The following is a 22,864-nucleotide window of genomic DNA, read 5'->3' on the forward strand; positions in this document are numbered from 1 at the left end:
CCTTTTCAAATCCCAAGCAATTTATTCCTCCTTTGATAAGTAATTTTTGGTTGGACTGTCTGTCATTTTTTAAAAGGAACTATGAAAACTGGGAGTGGAGAGAGTACAAGCATTTAGGGTGGGATAGGTTCATGCTCTCTCTCTCCGGCAGGCTGGAAGCGCCCTGGGGACCACCCCCGTGTACCACTCCCTGATGAATCTCATTTCAGTGAACTTTACTGTTTCAGACCAACCTGGTGAAGCTGCTTCTGACGCATCAGGCAAATCCGAACCTTCTGAACTGCAACGAAGAGAAGCCCTCAGGTAGGTTATGAGCGTCCTGGGACCGTTGAGAAGTTACTGGCTCCTTCCTGTCCTACCGGAGCTTATTGGTCCATCATTAACGTAGCCGCCCAGCGAGTCGGCCTCCCCTGAGCAGCTCTGTGCAGGTGCTCCTTCAAGCACTGCTCCCAAACTCCCATGCCCCCTCCTGCACAAGATGGCGGTGCGGGGTGGTTCCGATCATGGGGGGCCCTTGTACTTGCCTGCAGTTTCCTTTTGGGGCTTTCAGCTTCCTGGGTAGTGATTCCTCCCATGTCAATTAATTTCAAATATATTTTTGCTGTTATTTAACTAGTGTATTGTTGTTTCAAATGCATACTTGTTCATCACGGTTATTTTTTTTTAAGATTTTATTTATTTATTTGACAGAGATAGAGACAGCCAGCAAGAGAGGGAACACAAGCAGGGGGAGTGGGAGAGGAAGAAGCAGGTTCATAGCGGAGGAGCCTGATGTGGGGCTCGATCCCATAACGCTGGGATCACGCCCTGAGCCGAAGGCAGACGCTTAACCGCTGTGCCACCCAGGCGCCCCCATCATGGTTATTTTATTTTTCTTTTCTTTTCCTTTTTTTCATTTTAATTTTCTTCCATTTTATGTTATTATTTTTTTATTAATAACATACAACATATTATTTGTTTCAGGGGTACAGTCTTAACAGCCTACACAGTGCTCACCGCAACACATACCCTCCCCAGTGTCATCACCCAGCCACCCTATCCCACCACTCCCCTCCACGCCAGCAACCCTCAGTTTGCTCATCAGGCTAATTTTAAATACTGATAATTTTTTTTTCTGTGCAGATAGGTATACTGCAAGGAATTGAGATTGACATCTTCGAGCTAATTTAGAACTTTGAAAATCTTAATTTAATGTACTATTTTTGATAAGTATCTTTTGAACATTTCTTGAGTTCTTTTTAGCTCTGTTCTTTCGTAATATTCATATACTGATTTAAAAATATGGATGCTGGGGTGCCTGGGTGGCTCAGTAGTTAAGTGTCTGCCTTGGGCTCAGGGTGTGATCCTGGCGTTCTGGGATCGAGCCCCACATCAGGCTCCTCTGCTGTGAGCCTGCTTCTTCCCCTCCCACTCCCCCTGCTTGTGTTCCCTCTCTTTCTGGCTGTCTCTCTCTCTCTGTCAAATAAATAGGTAAATCTTTAAAAAAAAAAAACATGGATGCTGCATCCATTTTCTAGCTTTTACAATTTGACAGCACATTTACTAATAAGTGTTTTGTATATTAAAAATGAACACTCTAAATAACAGAAAAGTGTAGCATAAGTAATAAAATATTAAAATTTTGAAGTTAATAATTGAACTAAATACCTTAATTCTAGTTATTCTTTTTACTATACGTCTAATTTAAAAGCACTTTATGCCAGAGATTTCTCATTGGATGTACTCACAGTTATATGATTACATGATAAACCTCCAGCTGAAGAGAGGATGAAAGATTTGCTCTATTTCCTATTTTTTTGGAGTTAAATATTGTTTAATGCTTATTCATCTTATCTGCTAAAGTAAACTGAAGATTTAACAAATGAAACTCTTAGCTAGTGTTATAGTTTCAAACTTTGGAATCAGGCTAATGTTAATGATAATGTAGTAACCTTAGTATTAACAACAAAAGCGTGTCCAATGATAAACATTAAAAGAGCAAATAGGAATTTGTGGGCTTTTTCTATTTGCTTGATGTATTTGTTGTGAAATATGTCACATCCTTTATTTACTGTAGTTCTAACAGATCACATTTGTCAAGTTCATATCCCTGGCTTCTTTCCCAGAGAAGAGAATATATGATTGGCCCTTGACCTCAGGGACTCCCATGTGTCACACTTCTGCCTTTTAGTCTAATATTTTTAGACCTAAGTGTGCCCAGATGGACACCCGAGGCAACCCACAGTCCTAGAGCCCAGGGCGTGACTAAATGTCTGGTCTAGCCTCAGCCCTGGCTGCCTCAGGACAGGATGACTGTCTTAGACAATTGGCCCGTGTTTGCCTTGCCAAGTCTACCACCACTGTAACCCATTTTCCATGCCTTGTTGGTCAAGAGAGACACAGTGATGGGCAGATAGGAGACCCTCAATAACCACTCGTTGATTGAAGGAAAACACTCCTTTCACATACAAGGGAACAAAGAGCTGTAGTGCAGTGAGAGTTTCAAGTAAATGCAGGAGGTAACAACATCTAACCCAACAGCGAGAAGAACGAACCAGATAAAATAATAGCACGGAGAACAGGAAAGTAGACACCCATATTATGACTGAGCAAATGAAAATCATCATCAGTATTATATTCTATTCTTGCTCTTTTGTGTTCCTTGAATTTGGAGTGGATCCAGAAAAAATCATCTGGGGGACAAAAGCAGTTGGGGGTATAGTTGTTAAGTAGGACAGAAATAATCGCCCAAGGGGCACCTGGGTAGCGCAGTCATTAAGCGTCTGCCTTCGGCTCAGGGCGTGATCCCGGCATTATGAGATCGAGCCCCACATCAGGCTCCTCCGCTGTGAGCCTGCTTCTTCCTCTCCCTCTCCCCTGCTGTGTCCCTCTCTCACTGGCTGTCTATCTCTGTCTAATAAATAAATAAAATCTTAAAAAAAAAAAAAGAAATAATCACCCAAGGTGAGGAAGCTGAGGGACCTCCTCCTCGTTATGTAGATATGATTTAACCTAGAGCAAATGGTGATAAAATCTTGGCATAAACATCTTCTTGTGGTGGCTGAATGAACTCATCCAGCCCATCCAGCCACATAACTCAAATTTGTAGACACAGGTGGTCATGCACTTTAGTCATGAGGATTGAAAAGGAGCAGTTATGTCTATTAGGTTCCTAATTGCTATTAAGGTGGATTTTTTGACTTCCAGTTTCAATTGTTAATTGAATTAATTTGATTAATGCACATCTATATCGCTGCCCAAGTATATTCAGATGTCACTCTTAACATATATAAGGAAATATAATTATGTTTCAGATTGAAAAAACGGATCACAGAGGCTAGACTCACCTGTTTTCATAATGCAACTGTTAATTTATTTGTACATCTACAAATGGATGGTTGTAAAATGCGTACTACAAGTTTCATGGTAACCCAGTCTTTGGGAATGTGTAGCTATTTTCATCATTTTGATTCTTATTCATCAAGACGGAGAAAGAGTGGCACTGAGAATAAAATGACATCAAGTTTTTTCAAGCTTAGCTTCTCCATGACTTTACATTTTACACATCACCACTCGGTGAATATTATTTTCATATTTTTTCATTTCATTTGTAATTAAATATGCCACTGATATAAAACAAGACCGTCTTTTAAAATGGTAACACTGCAATTTTATTCCTACCATAAACTTCTTTTTCATTTTGCTCGAGGTGTTGATCAATTTTCACATTTTAAGCACACTAGTATTATTGAAAGGGAACAGTTTTCTGTGATCTCAGCACCCACTTTTTCTGATGTTCCTATTGTTTCTTGTAGATATCGCCGCCTCTGAGTTTATCGAGGAAATGCTGTTGAAAGCTGAAGTTGCCTGGGAAGAAAGGGTAAAAGAGCGTTTATCTGTTCCTGCTGTGGCCTCCGAGGAGCCCTATGAAGAGATCCTCCATGACCTCCCGGCTCTCTCCAGCAAGCTGTAAGTGCCTTTCGCTGTAGCATGCTCGCGTTGTAGATCTTACTTGTGCAAGAGCTGGTTATTTTCTCTGCCAACCATTGATAGTCAGTATTAAGACAGACTCGTAACTAATTAGAAGTTGAATGTTAACGTCTTTACCAAAAAACACTTGTTGACAATGATGAGTTTAGCCTAATTTTCTGAAAAATCATCTGATTCTTTTAAACATTATTATTGTAGTTATTAGATCGAGTTTGTCACCGTGAGACCAAAGATGATATTTTAAACGTACTCCACGTTTTTAGCTAAACTGGTTTGTAAGATTTCCAGTGACTGTGGTAATGGCTAAATTCCTAACATAGGAAATACAAATATTCACTTTTTTCTCTCTAAAGTACAAAACTTAATGGTTTCTGGTGGCCTACAATATCTCCTTAAATGCTGATATGTACTACAGCAAGGATGATCCTCAAAGCTGTTACGCTCAGTGAGTGAAGTCAGACATCAAAGGCCACATATTGTATGACCCCATTTGCATGAGATGTCCAGAATGGGCAAATCCATAGAAACGGGAAGCCGGTGGTTGCCAGGAGTGGGGACGGGGGCAATGGGGAGTGACTCCTACTGGATATGGGGTTTCTTTGGGGATAATGGATATGTTCTAGAAGTAAATGTGCTGCTTACACAAATTCGTGAATATGCTAAAAAAAAAAACCATTGAATTGTACACTTTAAAAGTGTGAATTTTGTGCTCTGTGGATCCTATCTCAACAAAAGAAGGAAATACGTAAGGAAAAGAATAATTTCAGGTTGAAAACAACATTTTTAACGTCATTCTTTTTTAGAAGATTTATTTATTTGAGCGAGAGAGAGAGAGCAGGAGCAGAGGGGAGAGGGAGAGGGAGAGAATCTCAAGCAGACTCCATGATGATCTGGGAGCCTGAGGCAGGGCTTGATCTCAGGACCCTGAGATCATGACCTGAACCGGAACAAAGAGTGGGACCTTCAACCGACTGAGCCACCCAGACACCCCCAACATGTTGTTCTTTTGATAGAGAACATATGTGAAATGAATCAGAGCGTTGTCAGGGCTCACAGAAGACATGCACGTATTTCTTCCAAAGATCTCTCGTGTATCATTTACGAAGCAGCATTTCTTCACACGCCAGTTGCTGCAGTCAGTGGTTTAGTCTTGGTGTTCTAGAGGCTTTGGTCTTCTGCCCCTCTCCTCACCTCTGCATTGCTGAGTTTTCCCCAAACCGTTTCTATCTGTTCCTCCATTAAAATAAATAAATGCTGTTGTTCTGTGGAAATCCAAGTTGCCCTCATGTGAAGGAAGCGCCTTCTCGAATGGTTTGGATTACCTGAATTTTTAAATATGAAGTCTGGTCTTCAGCTATGTCAAGAAGTTCCTCAGCTTTAGGGAGGTGCAGAAGGAATTAGAACGAAAGAAAACTCCGGGAAGCAGGGGAAAGAGTTGGCCACGTTGGCCAGTTTTCCTCTGCTGCAGGTCGGACCGAGCATCCCCGTGAAGCCTGCTGCTGCTTTTCTCAGTACTTTGCCCAAGAAAGGTCAGTGCATATTCATGGATGTGAGAAGCACGTGATTAGAAAGAACGTGTTCAGCCTTCTCTTCTTCTCCGTGTCGTCTGTGTTTATCTTCAGAAAGTCTCTGTTCCCACCGTTTACCAGCAGCCCTCATCCTGAGGACTTAACCCGTGTTACCTCATCTGAACTATCATCGCCTTTCAGTTTTCAATCCAACTTCCTGTTCCTTTGCCTTCTACAGTTAACTCGCTCCTTTTACATTTTCCTAGGATATATTTTGCTAAAATTTTAAGAAATAATGGAGTGGTGTCTGATACCTCAACATACAAGCCAAAATCCCTTTCCAATATCAACTCCTGTTGATTGTCCTGTGAGGATTTGTGGGCTAAATCCTGAGTTCAGTTCGGGTAAGGATGTCACCCCCGCTATGCTCCACCGTTAGCAGCACCCCTGTCTTTGGTTAAACATTTAATCACGAGGAAATTCCTAAATTATTGAATTATGTCATTTTCCATGTTTCTAAGATATCTTCTATTAAGTGAACAGTTTTAAGGGGTCTATTTGTTGCCTCACTTTGCAGTTTGTGTCTCAGAGTGAGCAGGTTAAGATTTAACTCCGGAGTCCTCCCCGACAGTCTTCCCTATCTGTAAAGCTTTCAGGCTTCCTCTCTCTGCTTTAAATTTGCAACAACCGTTGTCATACTTGACTGCGATTCCCCGCTCTGTCCTTTCTTGCCTTCTTGCCTGCACCCCGTGCTGGGTCCTGACGTAGATCTCCGTGTCGCGTGGGCCGTGATTGCCACTAATGAGACAGCGGTGGGGACCTGCGCCCTGTGGGGCTGGAGCCCGGCAGTGCTCTGCCAGGGTCTATCATCACTGCAAAGTTCAATGTGTGCCAGCATTTGCTGCAAATGCTCACTTTCATGGGGTCCTGGAGGTGGAAGCCACAGCCGTTCCGCCTAGGACCTGGCAGGGTGGAGTCCTTCACAGAGAGGCTGTGGGGGTTTAGTGATTCACGACAACAGCCGACGGTTCCTGTGTGGCGACCAGACATCAGGACCGCGCAGAGTGATTACGTGGGTCATTGCCTTTAAGCCGCAAAACAACACAAGTACACTGCTTCTTTCTTTTTTTGTTGTTGTTGTTAATTTTTTAACTTGAGTATCATTGATGCACAGTGTTACATTAGTTCCAGGCATACATCGTCACTATAGGCTGTGCTCACCCCAAGCGTGGCTACCGTGCGTCACCAGGCAATGCCATTACAATACCACCCACTATATTCCCTGTGCCGTATCTTTATTCCCATGATGTTTTTTATCTTTATTTATAATTTTCATTCAGTTTAAATATATTGACACATACAACACAGATACTTCTTTTAAAAATTTTTTTAATCTTTTTTTATTATATTCTGTTAGTCACCATACAGTACATCCCTGGTTTTTGATGTAAAGTTTGATGATTCATTAGTTGCGTATAACACCCAGTGCACCATGCAAAAATTTTTTATTTAAATCCAATTTGGTTAATGTACAGTGTTTTATTAGTTTCAGGGGTAACATGAATGCTTTCTGTTCTAACCCTATGTTAGCCATCCCCGTCTGAGACTCAGAACTCAAGTAGCTTGACTCATGTCACACACATGTACCCACTCCCCTATTGTTTCAGTGAGGAGGTCATTTTTATTTGCAATTCGAATACTTCTAATTTGGCTTGAAAGAGGACGTTGCTGATCTGAGCTTCCCTGTTATGGTCAGTCAGCTTTAGGCGTGGAATATTGTCAGGTTAGCATAAGTGTTTCTTCGTATGACAACTTACGAAGATAGTCTGTAATTAGGAAGACATTTCCCTTCCGCAGAAACAAGAAGCATGAAGCCCCCTTGCAATACAGTTGATCACTGATCTGCTTTTAAGCCAAAGCTCAAATGCAGCAACATGGGGCCCTTGGTCTCCCTCGCTCTGAGTGTCTACACTCAAGCCCTGAGGCCACCTGTGAGGCCACGTGTTGTGGTCCTTATGGACAGAGACCCAGAGCCACACCTCCTGGTTCAGATGCTGGCTCTGCACCTACTGGCTCTGGGACTTCAGGAATTTAGTCAGAGTCTTTGCCACATGTCCACATGTCGCCTGCAGTGTAAAACGTGGGTGCTGTACAGTAAAGAATTTGTCCAGGCCTTTCTCCCTGCTTCCTGGGAGCGGAGATGCTCAACCCTTGGAATTCTCAAGCCATAGGACTGCCTCTGCTGTCCAGGATCCCTGGGGTCACACTTGAATTTATGCTAACAAGGTGCCTCAGGGTGGGGGCTGGTCATGCCAGAAAACCCAGAGCTGGGATGAAAGGGCGGAGCAGTGAGCCAGCCTGGCCTCCGGGAGGGGAGGAGGCCAGGAAGCTGAGTTTGGTGATGGAGCCCATCATCTCAATGGAGCCAAACCTCAAGGACAACTCTGTGCAAGCCCATGGAGCATCCTTGTTGGCGAACACCTCTGTGCGCTTGGAGGGTGCCGTGCCCTGATTCCCGCACCTCCCCCTGCGTGTCTGTCACATGGACGATCCCGATCCGTCCCCTCCCTAAGAAAGCTGTAAGAGTGAGTTTAGTGCTTCCATGAGTTGTTCTAGTGAGTTATCAAACCTGAGGGAGTTGTGGGAGCCCCTGAACTGATAGCCCATTGGTCAGAAGTGTGGGTGAGCATGGAGACTCCCAAACTCGTGGCTGTGTCTGAAGGGGGAAGTCTTGACCTTAATTTGCAGGGTCCGTTTTATAGGTAGTCAGTGTCAGAATTACGCTGCGGTACTGCAGGGTGGTGACGATGGTGGTCAGAAATGGCTCGTGAGGTGGTTCTTGATGACTCCGTGACTTAATATTTTTGAAACACAGTAGTATTTGGCTCATTGTGATACCATATAAGTGCTTGAGAAACGACAGAAAGAAAAGCAGATGTTCTTCATTCATCTGTGAATTGTCAGCATAATCATCTAAAGAATAAAGGCCTTCTCACTCTAAGCTAAGACAGTAGATTTAAGCTTTCAGTTTGGTGAAATCAAACTGAATATGGCCATATAGAGAAAAACTTACTTTCTAAGCAGCCGGAAGGAAAAATCCAGTCTCAGAGAAGACCAGCTTTGGGTGAGTATATCCTTTGAGTAGTTGCTTGGGCTGGCTCTCCATGGGCTTCCCAGTCATCTCCACCTGGGATGGAGAGAAGATGTGACTGGGAAAAGTCTGTAAAGAGGCAGACTTGAGCGGATCTGAGGATGCAAGGACAGGGTGCTTGGTGTAGGTGGGTCCCAAAGTGCATGGGCCAGGCGGCCATTGATGAGGAGAAATACCCTGTGGGGATTTGTAAGAGGCACAGTATGAGTTTCACAGTGTGTCCTTCTGGACCTCAGTAGAACCTGAGACTCATGACAGGCTTGGAGTAGATGTTATGTCAAGCTTTGAAGGGGCCACATTTTATGAAACAAGCCCAACATGCATTTACTTAAAAGTGAGCCAACTGTCTGTGGCTACACAAGGATGTCTTCTGTGGCCTCCGTTGCTCAATGAAAATAAATATGATTTGCATATCAGTGCAATTTCAATAATCATTTCCATTGATCTTCATTTAAACTCCATGACTTAGGGTGGGTAGACATTAATTATCTGCATGTTCTTTATGGAGAAACAGAAACCCAGAGGTGTGACAGACGTATGGGGATAGCAAGTTAGTAGCAGCTGTGATTAGAACCACCATCTTTGAATTCTTTGTTCATGCTTTCCACCCTAAGGCAGGAACAGGCTCAGGAAGATGGTATTGAGTGTCTCCCCGGGCTCATGGTGTCCACAATCTTGTCATACAGATCTATATAAAAAAAAATGAAGTTGCAAATGAGGGACATAGCCTTTGACCCATGCCTCAACACCACACCTGGGGGCTTTCTTTACAGAAATCGTCTCCTAGTAACTTAGACCAGAATGCTTGGAATAAGCAATCCTGAAAAGTGCATTTTTACTCTTAGAGCCTTAGGCACGGTTGTGTGTGCTGCAGCCATTCATTTCCTGGCTCCTGATGGCTGAACACCACCTGTCTGGTTATTCCCGTGAGCCATTGTTCTTGTACATTTACTCTTGACCCTGAATGACCCGACCATTTTCAAAATCAGCACAGCTTCCGTGACCATTTTGCAGTAAAATAACATCACCTGAGATAAAGTCGGACCAGACTCCCAGCCCTGGATTCTTCAGTCTTTGGAAAAAGCTTCGTGTTACAAAGTCTCGATAAAGCAGTCCGTCGGTTCCTTGTGAATTTAGGAATGAATTCTGTGGTCCAGAGGGGGACAGAGAGAAATGTCACACAATACAGGGACGTCATGAAACCTTGAGAATCATTTAATCTGATTTCCAATTTTAAACCATTTTTACACTATCCCTCAAACGTGGTTGAAGAACTAGTTGATCTTCCAAAGTTGGTCGAGAACTAGACTTGGCTTAGGGGGAAGGTAGAGGGAGGGGGTAGACATTTCCATGTCTATTCATGTTCTTTTCCTACAGTTGAAACTGCTCCAGAGATGGGAATTCACTACCTTTCCAAGAAGGTAGAATAAGCTTATTCCGTCTACCACCAAAATACACACGGGGTTTTCTTCCCTTTTTGATATTTTATACTGTGTGTGCACATGCGTGTGTGTTACGGTGCTTGCTCGGGTAACTTAAGTAAGTTTTACCAAATTCTATCAACTTTTCTTACTAAAGATATCTGAAAATGCAGATTATTAAGTATTTCCTTGACTCAAATGAATAATGATAATGTTGTTTCATACGAATATCATTCATTAAATACCTATTCAGAAAAATATGTATATGCTAGACAGTCACTTCTCATAGTATAACGTAGCATATGCAGAAGCTCTCTGCATATATTCACAGAGCTGCTGCATTCAACTTATTTTAAATTAGACTTTAAAAGGTTCTTTGCAGATACCTGTTGAGAACTACTAGATGAACATAAAATGTCTTAAAAACAGTGTCATTTTCAATTCAACTGCAAGAGACACATTGACTTTTTTTTTTTTTCCAAAGTAGGTGCCACACCTAGCATGGGTCCCCACATGGGGCTTGAACTAAGGACCGTGAGATCAAGACCTGAACTGAAAAAAAGTCAGAGGCTTAACTGGCTGAGCCACCCAGACACCTGACACTTTTGTTTTTTAAACACAAGTAATATTTTACCGGAGTGTTTTTTTTTAATGTATTTTTTTTATTACAAAAACTGAAGTCATTTTTTGGGGGGACAAAGATAGCAATTAACTCAAAGCTCTCCAAGAATAGTTTCATTCAAAATTAAGCTTTAGATCATTATTTTGTAGATGCAGAAAAACCCAGATTCCTCACAGTAAATGATTTATGTAGCTGCGTTTTTAGGATTAAAATTGAGAACTATCTATTCAGTCCATTATTTACTGCCAAAATAACCAAGTCACATATGCCATTTGTTCACATTTGTTAGGGCTCAATTTTTTTCTTTGTTGGCCTAATATATCCCAATATAGTCCATTTTTCTTGTTTTCTATAGTTTTCTAAAGTTGCTGTCATCATAATGGGCAATAATTGTCGCCTTAGTTTTATTTTATTACATTCCTGTTTCCATTTTCAGAAATAAAATCTCAGTTCCTACAGGTGCATTTGTTCTGCATGAAATGCCTTTTATGTTTATAGAAATCAGCAAGTGTTGAATAAATCCAGTAGAGTTCAGAAATTGATTGTCTGCTGGTATAGTCCCGTGCAGTTTTGTCCACAGTCAGGTTAAAGTGATCTATCCCCAGTTTAATCTAAACTGTCCTTGGATGGTTGCTTTTCATTTTCTTTATGTTTGTGGAATCTGCCTTACCAAAGCCTTCTTTTAGAAAATATACTCTTTTCAATCCTATTTTTTTTCTGTTTTTCACTGATAAATTTCTATTCCTAATCCTTTTTTAATGTAATTAAAATAAAATTTTTCTCATGGAGGAAAATTTGGAAAATGAAGAAAAACATGTAGAAGCCTGAAAAAACCCACTTGTTAATGTCAAAGAAAAATTATACCAGAGAAGTCAAAGATGAAAGAAAGACTTTATTCAGGATGATTGCAATACAGGGAGAGAGCGTGAACTTGACTCAGAGAGCTTTTAAATGCTGGCATAACCTGGTGGTAAAGCCTGGGGGATGTTAGCAGGAAGGTTGGTCCTTGTGAGGAGGCCATCCAGAGTTTGCTAGTTGGTGCTTAAGGAAGTGAGGCTCTTCTCCTCCCACAGAGATCAGAAGACTGGGGCTCCCTTTATCAGTCCTGATGGTTACATTCCAACAGAATGGCTCCCATGTCCTCCAGAAAGAAAGACATTGAGGGGATTGTAGAATATTTACATCTCAGAAGGGCAAAGGAGGAAATTACAATGGAAAGTTCTCTGAAGTAAGCTCTCTAAGAAAAGAGAGGGCAGTAGTCTAGAGTTGGGGAGAAGCCTGTCCAAAGTTTAGCTAAGATGAATCCATTTTCATCAGTAGTCCATGGTTTTGATGAAACTACTATTAATTTGGTCTATTTCTTCTTTTATGTGTTTCTTTTTCTTTATTGAGTTCTTGTTCTCTCTATATAACTGCATCTTATTTTTTTTAATTAACCTCATCAAATATTTTGTCATGGTTGATAAACATTTAATGAGTATTGAAATAAATAGCAATGATCACTTAAGAATTATTGCCTTTTTCCTAGAAAAATAGCATTTTAGTACATGTTCATAGTGTACAAATGGATAATTGGTGAAAATTTAAATAAGTAGAAATTATCTTACATGATTGCTGTTGTTAATCACAATGATTATGGATGAAATGTATTTCATTTTAAAAGTGGGAAAGAAACCTAAAGAGCAGCTGTTCCATAGGCCTTTAAAACATTATCACGTGCCATCAGCCAAGCTATGTGTTTTGTATTTCTTATAGAAAATATGTGTACGACAAATATGTTGCCATTCAATCCAACTATATTATTTAGAATCATTTTTTCTTATTAAGAGTATTTTTAACTAGCTACTTACAGTTATTGTTAGTAATAGAGCTATGATGTTATACGTGATTTTATTGAGTGTGTAAGTGATTCTTTTAAAGACACAGCTGAGAAAGTGCGTGAAGAGGGATTATGTGGTAGCATCACGGATCTGTAGGGCTTGGCATACACTTAGATATTGCCTCGTCTAAACTCCACATTTGCAAAAGTGACATGTGGCCCAGAGATCTTGAAGGCTTATGGGCTCAGGCGGTTGCCAACTTGAGGTAAAAACTGACTTAGGGGAGCCTGGGTGGCTCAGTCAGTTAAGCATCTCACTCTTGATTTTGGCTCAGGTCATGATCTCAGGGTCGTGAGATCGAGCCTTGAGTTGGGCTCCACGCTGGGCATGGAGCCTGCCTAAGATTCTCTCTCCCTCTCCCTCTGCCCCTCCCCACCCTTTCTCTTCCTCTCTTAAAACAAAACAAAACCTGACTCAGGATGGAGTCACTGTATTCCTGGATCAATCTTCTCTCCCAGTGTCCCTGTCAGTTGGGAATAGAATAGATCCTGCTATTAATGCTGTGATTAGATTTGAGATAGGAAAGGAGTATTTTAGCTATTTTAGTAAACTCTGTTTCTTCCTTTTAGAAATCCTTTATAAATGGTGATTTTATGTCATTTCTACCTGACTAGTCAAACCACTGCTTTCTTCACTGCTTTATCCTCAAAACACCTGGTACGGTATGTGCAAAACCTCTCTGTAGTTTTTCTTTGAAGACTTCCTGACAAAGCAGAAGAGAAGAGGTGATTGACATTCAAGGGTAGATAAGTAAGGAAATATTTTGGTTGGTGTGAGGTGGATTTTGGATGCGGGCACGGTGACTGGTGGTTAAGAACACAAGCTCTTCATCTCAAGTCCCACCTCCAGTCCTGCCTTACTGTGTGTCCACAGCCCATTCTTCTCTCTCCCTCTCCCTCTCTGTCACCTATAAAATAGGTAGAAAATTAGATATTCCTTATAATGTTGTTCATATGAGTTAATATGTATAGAGTACTTAGAAAGGAGATTATCATGCGTTGAATTCCGTATAATTATTACAGTGTTTTATAGGTGGTCCATTCACATTATAGAAAATAGAGGGAAACTGCAATTGTCTTCAAATATTTGAAGGGTTCTCATGTCAGAGAAACATAGGACACACCTTGGGAGCTCCGGGGATGGGGAATACAAGTTAGGGCAGCAGGCATCGTTTCATAGTTGCTCATGGAGGAAATAAAGAAATACTTGGAGTTATGAATACCTTATCACTCAATGGTACTCAAGCAGGTCTGGATATGAAATTTTTATAAGTATTAAAAGCATTCTCATTTTACAGTGAATTTTTAAAATTGGTAACCATACTAGCTAACCTGTTAGTTTGTAAATAGAACACAATCCTTGAAGCTTTGCAGTGCTGGACCCATATAAGTAACCACTTTTGTTGCCTGCTTAATACTGTAGTCACCGTGCTAAGCCCCTTGTGTGCATTCTGCTAGATGGCCCTCCGTAGAGGCCTTCTTTTACAGATTGGTTTTACAGATTGGTTTTAGAGAATGCTTCTGTCGCTTGCCCAGGATGCCCAGGCGCAGCTTTCTGACAGATACACACTCGTCACAGCTGTCCTCCCCTGCTGTCTGCCATCAGGCTGACTTCTCACCTACCTCAGAATATCCTCACTGAGTAAAACATCATCATCCAGAGCTCAAGGGAAGTAAAACTGACGTCACGTTTCTGTGAATACGTTCTTTACTCTTCCTCAGGCCTTTCCCTCAACCCTGCACTAATGGAGCCCATTTACGTCTTATTTTCTCCACACTTTCCTAGACTCTGTGGTACAGAGGGAAGATAAGGCCCAGAGATGGGCTGCAAACAGTGAGACTTTGTGGTTACTGGAAGAAGCCCTTCACATTACTCTCTCTTTGCATTTCTATATACAGCTACAGGAGGGTGATAAAACATTCATTTGTAATGGCATGAAAACTTCAGAATAAATCTAACAAATTATTTGCAAAACTTGAATGCCAGAAGTTACAAAATATTGAGAGAAGAAGTTAATGATCAAAATAAATGGCGAAATGTACTGTGCTTATGGATGACAGAATTCAACATTGTGAATATGTCAGTTCTCCCCAAGTTCATTTATCAGTTGAGCAGAATGCTAATCAGAGACCCAGTAGGCATGTTGATAAAAATTGACAAATAGATTTTAAAATCTATATGAAAGTGCTAATGATCTTGAATAGCCAAAACAAAAGCAAACAAAGCAGGATGAGTCAAAGTACTTGATTTCAAGTCTTACTGTGCAAGGACATTAATCAAGAAATGTAGTATTGGTGTGGGACTAGCCTATTCCATCAACGGAACACAAGGAGGCATCCCCAGATAGATCCACACGTATACGGTCAATTGAATCTTAACAAAGGTATCCTAGATAATTGGCTGGGGAAAGATGTTCTTTTCAAAAATGATGTTGAAACATTTGGACAGCCATATGAAAACATAACAAACCCCGACCCGTACATAGCACCATATGCAAAAACCACTCATGATGCGTCACAGACCCAAATGTAAAGCATAAAACTATAAAATTTCTGGAATGAAACCTAGGAGAAAACCTTTTTTTGAACTTGGGTTAGGAATGCAAGTTGGTACAGACACTCTGGAAAACAGTGTGGAGGTCCCTTAAAAAGTTAAAAATAGCTGCCCTATGACCCAGCCATTGCACTACTGGGTATTTACCCCAAAGATATAGACGTAGTGAAGAGAAGGGCCATATGCACCCCAATGTTCACAGCAGCATTGTCCACAATAGCCAAATCGTGGAAGGAACCGAGATGCCCTGCAACAGATGACTGGATTAAGAAGTTGTGGTCCATATATACAATGGAATATTACTCAGCTATCAGAAAGAACGAATTCTCAACATTTTCTGCAACATGGACGGCACTGGAGGAGATAATGCTAAGTGAAATAAGTCAAGCAGAGAAAGGCAATTATCATGATTTCTCTCATTTATGGAACATAAGAACTGGGAAGATCGGTAGGGGAAGAAAGGGATAAAGAAAGGGGGGTAATCAGAAGGGGGAATGAAACATGAGAGACTGTGGACTATGAGAAACAAACTGAGGGCTTCAGAGGGGAGGGGGGTGGGGGAATGGGATAGACTGGTGATGGGTAGTAAGGAGGGCACGTATTGCATGGTGCACTGGGTGTTATACGCAACTAATGAATCATCGAACTTTACATCGGAAACCGGGGATGTACTGTATGGTGACTAACATAATATAATAAAAAAACATTAAAAAAAAAGGAAAAGAATTCTTAGATAAGACGCAAGAAGCCCAAGGCATAGATGAAAAAAAATGTTTTTTGAAACACACTGTAAAGAAAATGAAAAGATAAGACATAGACTGGGAGAAAATATCTGCCACATATGTACATGACAGAGGACTTGAAACCAGAATTTATAAAATCAATATTCTGGCAACAAAGATTTGAACTCACATTTTACCAGAGGAGTGATTTTTATGTTGAATAAGCACATTAAAATGCAAATTGAAACCACAGTGAGAAGCCACTAACTTCCCTACTAGAATGGCTTTAAGCAGAGAGAGAGGTATTGCAAGAAGGAGGAGCAAGTGAAATGCCCATGGGAGCACTGCTTTGGAATCAGCTTGGAATTTCTTCTAGGTTTTTAACCGAGATAAATGGAAGCGTGTCTGCCCAAACACCTGCACACAGATGTGGACAGAAGCTTCTTTTCTACTTGACATCAGCTGGACAAACGCAAATGTCTGCTGAATGGATAGCCTGAGTGTAGTACGTTCTCCAGCAGACTACCACTCAGCACCAAAAACCAGACCATTGTATGCAGAGCAGCGTGAATGAGCTCAAAAACATGATGTTAAGTCAATGAAGGCGGATATAAACAGCTACATGCTTTATGATCCCTTTCATATGATGTTTGAGAAAAGGCAAAACTATAGTGAAAGAAATAGTTATCAGTGGTTGCAAGGGGCAGGAGGCTAGTGGAGACAATGGGTTCCCCAGAGCAGGCCCAAAGAGATGGTTGGGAGTGATAGAAATGCTGTGTATCACTGGTTACGTGGGTTACACGCACACGTATGTATTTAACCATGTACAACTACATATATATTTGGCACAGACATCTACAGTACATGAACGTCCACACAAGGTGGATTTCCCCGTATGTGAATGATACCTGAATAAACCTGAATTTTTTGAAAAAACCAAAAAGTACATTTAAGCATTAATTAGAATCACAAGTGCTATTGTAGAATGCATGAAATAATTACGTTTATATGTATCACACTTGATTAAATATGTATGAATTTCTGCTCGTATGGTAACATTTAGGGAAATGCATTTTTAAATCTTACTATCATAAAGTGTTACGATGCAAATTAAACATTTAGACTGTGGTTATTTTTTATGGACATCACACAATAATGGCTTCCTTTTGGCAGTGATGTCTACGGAACAACAAAAACTATGAGGTAGCTGTTATTTCTTTGCCTAGTTTGAGCTGTAATGAAGGAAGGAGTTATTGTGTGCAATATTGGAATCCTTGAGCACATCTTTCTTCTTTAATGCCCCAGTATTGTTTCATTACAAACTCTAAATATTGCCCCTGTTTCCATAACATATTTTAAGTTGTATGTGAACAATACTTTCATTAATTGTATAATTTGTGCCTTCACTTGTTTGCAATTCACTTTCACATTTAAATATCTTGCTTAGTTCAGTCATGCATTCAACCCGAGCTTATAAATTGCTTATTGATTTGTCTCCTACAGTCATATATACATTTGTAAACGTTTTCTTCTCAAGTTGAAGTGAATATGTTTTTCTTTTAAAGTTGAAATTGAATGAAAGTGAGAACTAATAGAAAAGTTGACCGATTCCCCATTGATTGTTTTTTTTTCTTCTCCGTGTCGAGAAATGCTTTCTTATCTGAATAAAACAACTTTCTATAACTGAGCCGTCCTGCTGTGGTCATTTTTGATTAATATGATGATGTTAGCAGAAAACTAATTATAGTATTGATTATTTTCTGTAGCAGTCCCCTGGTGTTGCCAATTGCCAAGCAAGACAGTATGTTGGAGAAAGACATTATGTTCAAAGATGCCGCAAAAGGTCTCTGCAAGCGACAGTCTCAAGACAGCATCCCTGAAAATGCTACCGTGAATGGCCCCAGCAAACCTGAGCAGGTAAGTACACCTTTACTGCATGCCTGCTTATTACGTCATGCTTTAAAATCCAACATTTCAAAACCAAACACCTATAAATTTCCATTCGAAGAAAAATTCATGAATGCACAGGTTAGTAGTTTAAATTCCCACATATAAACTGTTACGATATTATACTGACCATTAACAAACACAGCTACTATTGTGTTGTACAAGGATGTGAATTTTATATCTATCTTGACTTATATAGCAGGAATATAAGCTCGGCCAGTATGCTAATTCCCGAATATTTCCAGTTCTGTCTTTAGTCCTCATTTTGATTATTATGTAGGGTATGCTTTTTGGTTCCTTCAAAAATCCAAACATTTTACATAACAAGAAGAAAGGAATATCAATCACTGAGAGTCACGTATGAAAAGCATCTGTGGTGTGTACTGTGTGTGTGTGTGTGTGTGCACACGCCACAGTGCCCAAGTTATGGGAGATCACTTTGATGAGCTTGGGGTTATAGAAATTAGTGTATTTCCCTAGAGAAAAAAATGATTTTTACCCGCTTCATGTTTTATAAATGGCAGAGTAATCCTTGAAACTGGTGTGTTTCACTCTATCTAATTTTGAATATATTAAAGACATCTTAGCTGGATTTTTCTAAGACCATCTTTTCCAGATTTAATTTTAGTTTCATTAATTTTTGTTATTTCAAAATGACTAATAAACATTTTTTGTATTCTTGAGACACTTTTAAAATTTCAGTGGGTGTGTTTGTCAGCTTAGGCTGCTGTAACAAAACAGCTGTAACAGTGTAACAGTGTAACAAAACACTACAAACTGGGTGGCCGAGGCGGCAGAACTTTCTTTTTCACAGTTCTGGAGACTTGAAGTGCAAGCTCAAGGTGCCAGCTGGTAAGGTTTCTGATGAAGGTCCTCTCCCTGGCTGCTTTCTCCCTGTGTCCTCGAGTGGGGAGTGGGGGAGGGGGGAGGAAACAGAGACAGAGAGAGGAACGAGGGACGAACTGTCTGGTGTCTCCTATAAGTGTGCCAAGCCTATGGGATCAGGGCCCCAGCCCTATGACCTCCTTTAACCTTGATTACCTCCTTAAGATCCCATCTCCAAAGAGTCACATTGAGAGCCTCCACATATGAATTTGGAGGAATGCAGTTTAGTCCGTGGCAGTAGGCAAATTGAATGTTAGGTAAGATTTAAGGCAAAGTTCTTTCTTAACTTTCTTAAGGGTCCTATAACTTCCTATAACCTTACATGCGTATTACTGAGTGAAAGAAGCCAATCTGAAAAGGATACATACCGTATGATTCTAGTATTTGACATTCTGGAAAAAGCAAAATGATGGAGATGGTAAAAATATCACTGGTTGCCTGGGCTGGTGGGGGGAGGGATGAAGAGATGGAGCTCAGAGGATTTTTAGGGCATCGAAACTTCCTTTTATGATTTTATAGTGATAGATGCGTGTCATTACACATGTGTCTAAACCCCCAGAATGTACAACACCCAGAGTGAGCCCTGATGTACACCATGGACTTGGGGTGATGGTGACATGTCCATGTAGGTTCAACTGTGACAAATGTCATCATTCTGGTGGGGAGTGTTATAGTGGGGAAGGCTATGCACGAGTGGGACAGGGGTGTGTGGGAGATATCTGTACCTTCCTCTCAGTTTTGCTGTGAATCTAAAACTGCTGTAAAAAATTAAAATCTTAGGGGCGCCTGGGTGGCTCCATCAGTTAAGCGATCAGCTCTTGGTTTCGCCTCAGGTCATGGTCTCAGGGTCTTGAGAGTGAGTCCTGCGTGGGGCTCTGTGCTCAGTGAGGAGGCTGCTTGAGATTCTCTCTCTCTCTCTCCTTCTGCCCCTCCCCCAATCACACAGGTGTTCTCTCTCTCTAATAAATAAAATAAAATCTTAAAAAAATTAAAAACATTAGAAATTAAAATCTTAGAAAAAAGAGATGACACGCAAGTATAACCCTTTATTTATTTATTTATTTTTTTTTTTTAAGATTTTATTTTATTTATTTGACAGAGATAGAGGCAGCCAGCGAGAGAGGGAACACAAGCAGGGGGAGCGGGAGAGGAAGAAGCAGGCTCATAGCGGAGGAGCCTGATTGTGGGGCTCGATCCCATAACACCGGGATCACGCCCTGAGCCGAAGGCAGACGCTTAACCGCTGTGCCACCCAGGCGCCCCGCAAGTATAACCCTTTAGAATAGCCTTTCTGATTTTAATGTAAGCTCTTTATAATTATACAATTTATAATTGTATCCCAGGCATTAAAAGCAGTTGCAATCATATTCTATTTGTTTGGTACTGAAGAGGGAGTGGCGGTTATTCAGGTTTTGTGTTCATACATTATCGATGGCATGTGGGCTCTCCTCTCCCGCTGTGGGCATCGCGGGAATCTGTTCTTGGTGGTAAAGTGCGTAGGCGATTCTCTCCCAAGGAAGACCAACATTATCCACTGACTGGATTATACTTTCACATTTCATAAGAGAGCTTTAGAAAAGATGTGTCAAAGCAAGAACATTCTGATTAACATCTTAAAGAGAAATATGTCATGTAGAAAATTTTTTAAAAAATTGAAACAAAAGCCACATTATCTCTCCTTCCAGATTTTTATAAAATGTAGGTTTTATCAAATGGTGATTGTGTGAGTGAATATTCAAGGCTTGATATAAACTTTTTTGGTTCTGATAATCACCAAAATGAATGCATAATATCTCTAAGAAGGTAGAATTTTTCTTTAGTTGCTAAAAAGCGTGCAAGACATTCTTCCTTTAATTTCCTTTCCCCACTGCCTTTCCCTCCCTTTCTCCTCCCCTGACTTCTCCCTTCACTTTCTCTCTAATTGCCTGACTTCCTTTCCCCCTCTCCCTTCCTCCACTTCCTCCCTTTGTGAATGTATTTCTTTAAATTTAGTTCATACTTGAAATTCCAATTTTTATTCCACTGAGTGAAGGCACCCTAGCCTGGAAGCATGGAGAAAGACTGATGCTCTGGTTAGGTCTGCTGCTGAAAGTCTCTGACTCAGAGGTTCCCTGACTTAATAAGCCCCATCTGTGAAATGGGTCCATGGTATAGTTCTCACAGGGTTGTTACGGAGCTGACAGAATTGAGGGCTATAAGGTTATAACACATTTTCTGAGAACAGAGTAAAATTGCAGTAAGATGCATTTATATTTTTTACCGTTCTTATTGATATAGACTGGCTGTATGTTAGGTTTTGCCAGAATGGCTGAATTTATCTGCTGTTGATGTAATTCCAGTCAACACATCCACGACACTTTACTTTTATCAATGCAAATGTAGATGACTTTAGACAATAATAATACAAAATTATACTTTATATGAACATTGCAACGCTTAAACATGCATTTACCTGCATTGTCTTAATCCTCAAAATACCACTGTGGGCAAGTTATTATCCCTTTTCATTACTTAACTTACACTCAATTTACAGATTAAGTTTTTTTTTTTTAAGATTTATTTATTCATTTGAGGGAGAGAGAGCACATGCGCACGTGCAAGCAGGGGAGGGGCAGAGAGGGAGGGAGAGCAGCTCCCCGCTGAGTGCAGAGCCCCTAGACAGGGCTCCATGCCCCGACCCTGAGATCATGCCCTGACCTGAAACCAAGAGCCGGTTGCCCAACCAAGCATCTTCCAGAGCCCTGTGGACCTGTGATGGTTCTAGAAACAGGAGAGGAGGTTGGCATTCCCCGGCTGCATGTGTGGTACAGGGATTTTGAAGATGGGCGAGAATTCTTTCTGCGGTCCACAGAAACACCCGTCTCCATGTACACGAAAGTGTAAATCCTCGGCCAGGCAAAGCGCTAGTAAGTGAAAGGGCCCGATAGGTTTTACTGTGTAGAAACATCCAACAGAATAGCAAACCCAGGGGGAAATAATTCAAATGCTGTCTGGGCATGGTGATGACATTAAGCTTTGGAAAACTTAGTATTTGTCAGATTATCACCTTTTCCCTGCGAGAACCATCCCGGTCACCTCGTTTTTCTCCTCATTTCTTCTTTCCTCTTCAATCATGAATACTCGGCTCTTTCCTCTCCTCAAGGTACTATTGCCTTTTTCCCATTTGTCGGACCCCCTCTTTTATCTACTGACTTGTAGTTTCTGCACTTATACTGTTCATCTCCCAGAAGGAAAAGTCACCAGCAAACAGAACAGGAAAGGGGAGGGCACTCCATGCAGTGTTGACAAGTGGAGGCCAGGAATCGGGGAAGTCAGAATATTCCCGAAACTTAAGTTCCCTTTGGATCTCAAAACATTTCTCCAAGTGTTTCTCTGAAGTTCTTCCCGACTTTCTGTCCTGAACGATTTCTAGTTTATGTTCTAGATCTTTCCTTTTACAGTAATAGACAGAGATATATATCTTCATAGAAATCATAGTGGTCAGTCCTAGAGAGAGGATGTTAATCTTTTCTATGTATTTATCCCTCTCTGTTTTACCTTGTGTTATAATTATTTGGCAGACTTTGGCAGCAGACTTTATCGAGCCTACAACTATAACATAAAAATATTTAGAGATGTCTTTTTCTTCTTCTTTCCACTTGCTAGCAGGTGTCCCAAGGCTTTTGAAATCTTTGCAAAGAATGTGTCCCTTTGATAGCCTTGCCTAAGATCGATTAAGAGAGCCTCCTTCCTGATCCTTTTGGGATCCTGATGTGATAAATGCAAGGAATGCTTCCCTTGACCTGCTCTCACGCTGTATCTGTCACATCTCATTACTGCAGACAGGCTAGGACGTCTTCCCATTTTTACTGTCAGCCTAGTATTTTCCCGAACCCGAGAAACAGCTGTGCCACTGTAGATGGAAATCCTCAAGAATACCAACGAGATGTCTGCAATAACTCTTTCGGGCTTGTCGGAACAAATGTGGGACTTCTGTTAGTATTCTTCATGCTTTTTCTAAACATACACCCAGAAATTTGCATTGAGCTTGTTAGAGCTGCGGTTATAAGAGGAAGTTTATTATTTAAGAAATGTAAACCATTTCTTCTAAAGAAAAAATCTTGCTCTTGATTTGTCTCCTTTTTATGATGCTTTGGGAGTTAAATATGTATGCTAACCTGATGGAGACTTTTGTCTTATTTTTGCATTGTTCAGAGTCATTGCAAT

General features: G+C 40.8%; 1 protein-coding gene across 1 annotated transcript in view; it reads left to right on the top strand.

The window, feature by feature from the left end:
* The window catches only part of MYO16 (myosin XVI), a 484,344-nt gene that overhangs the window by 154,611 nt on the left and 306,869 nt on the right, over positions 1–22,864 (top strand). Inside the window, 3 exon segments of the mRNA XM_034665464.1 lie at positions 228–303; positions 3,795–3,948; positions 17,593–17,743. Coding sequence (XP_034521355.1) covers positions 228–303; positions 3,795–3,948; positions 17,593–17,743 — 381 coding nt within the window.

This window comes from Ailuropoda melanoleuca, chromosome 7, assembly GCF_002007445.2.
Source record: "Ailuropoda melanoleuca isolate Jingjing chromosome 7, ASM200744v2, whole genome shotgun sequence".
Classification (NCBI taxonomy): Eukaryota; Metazoa; Chordata; class Mammalia; order Carnivora; family Ursidae; genus Ailuropoda; species Ailuropoda melanoleuca.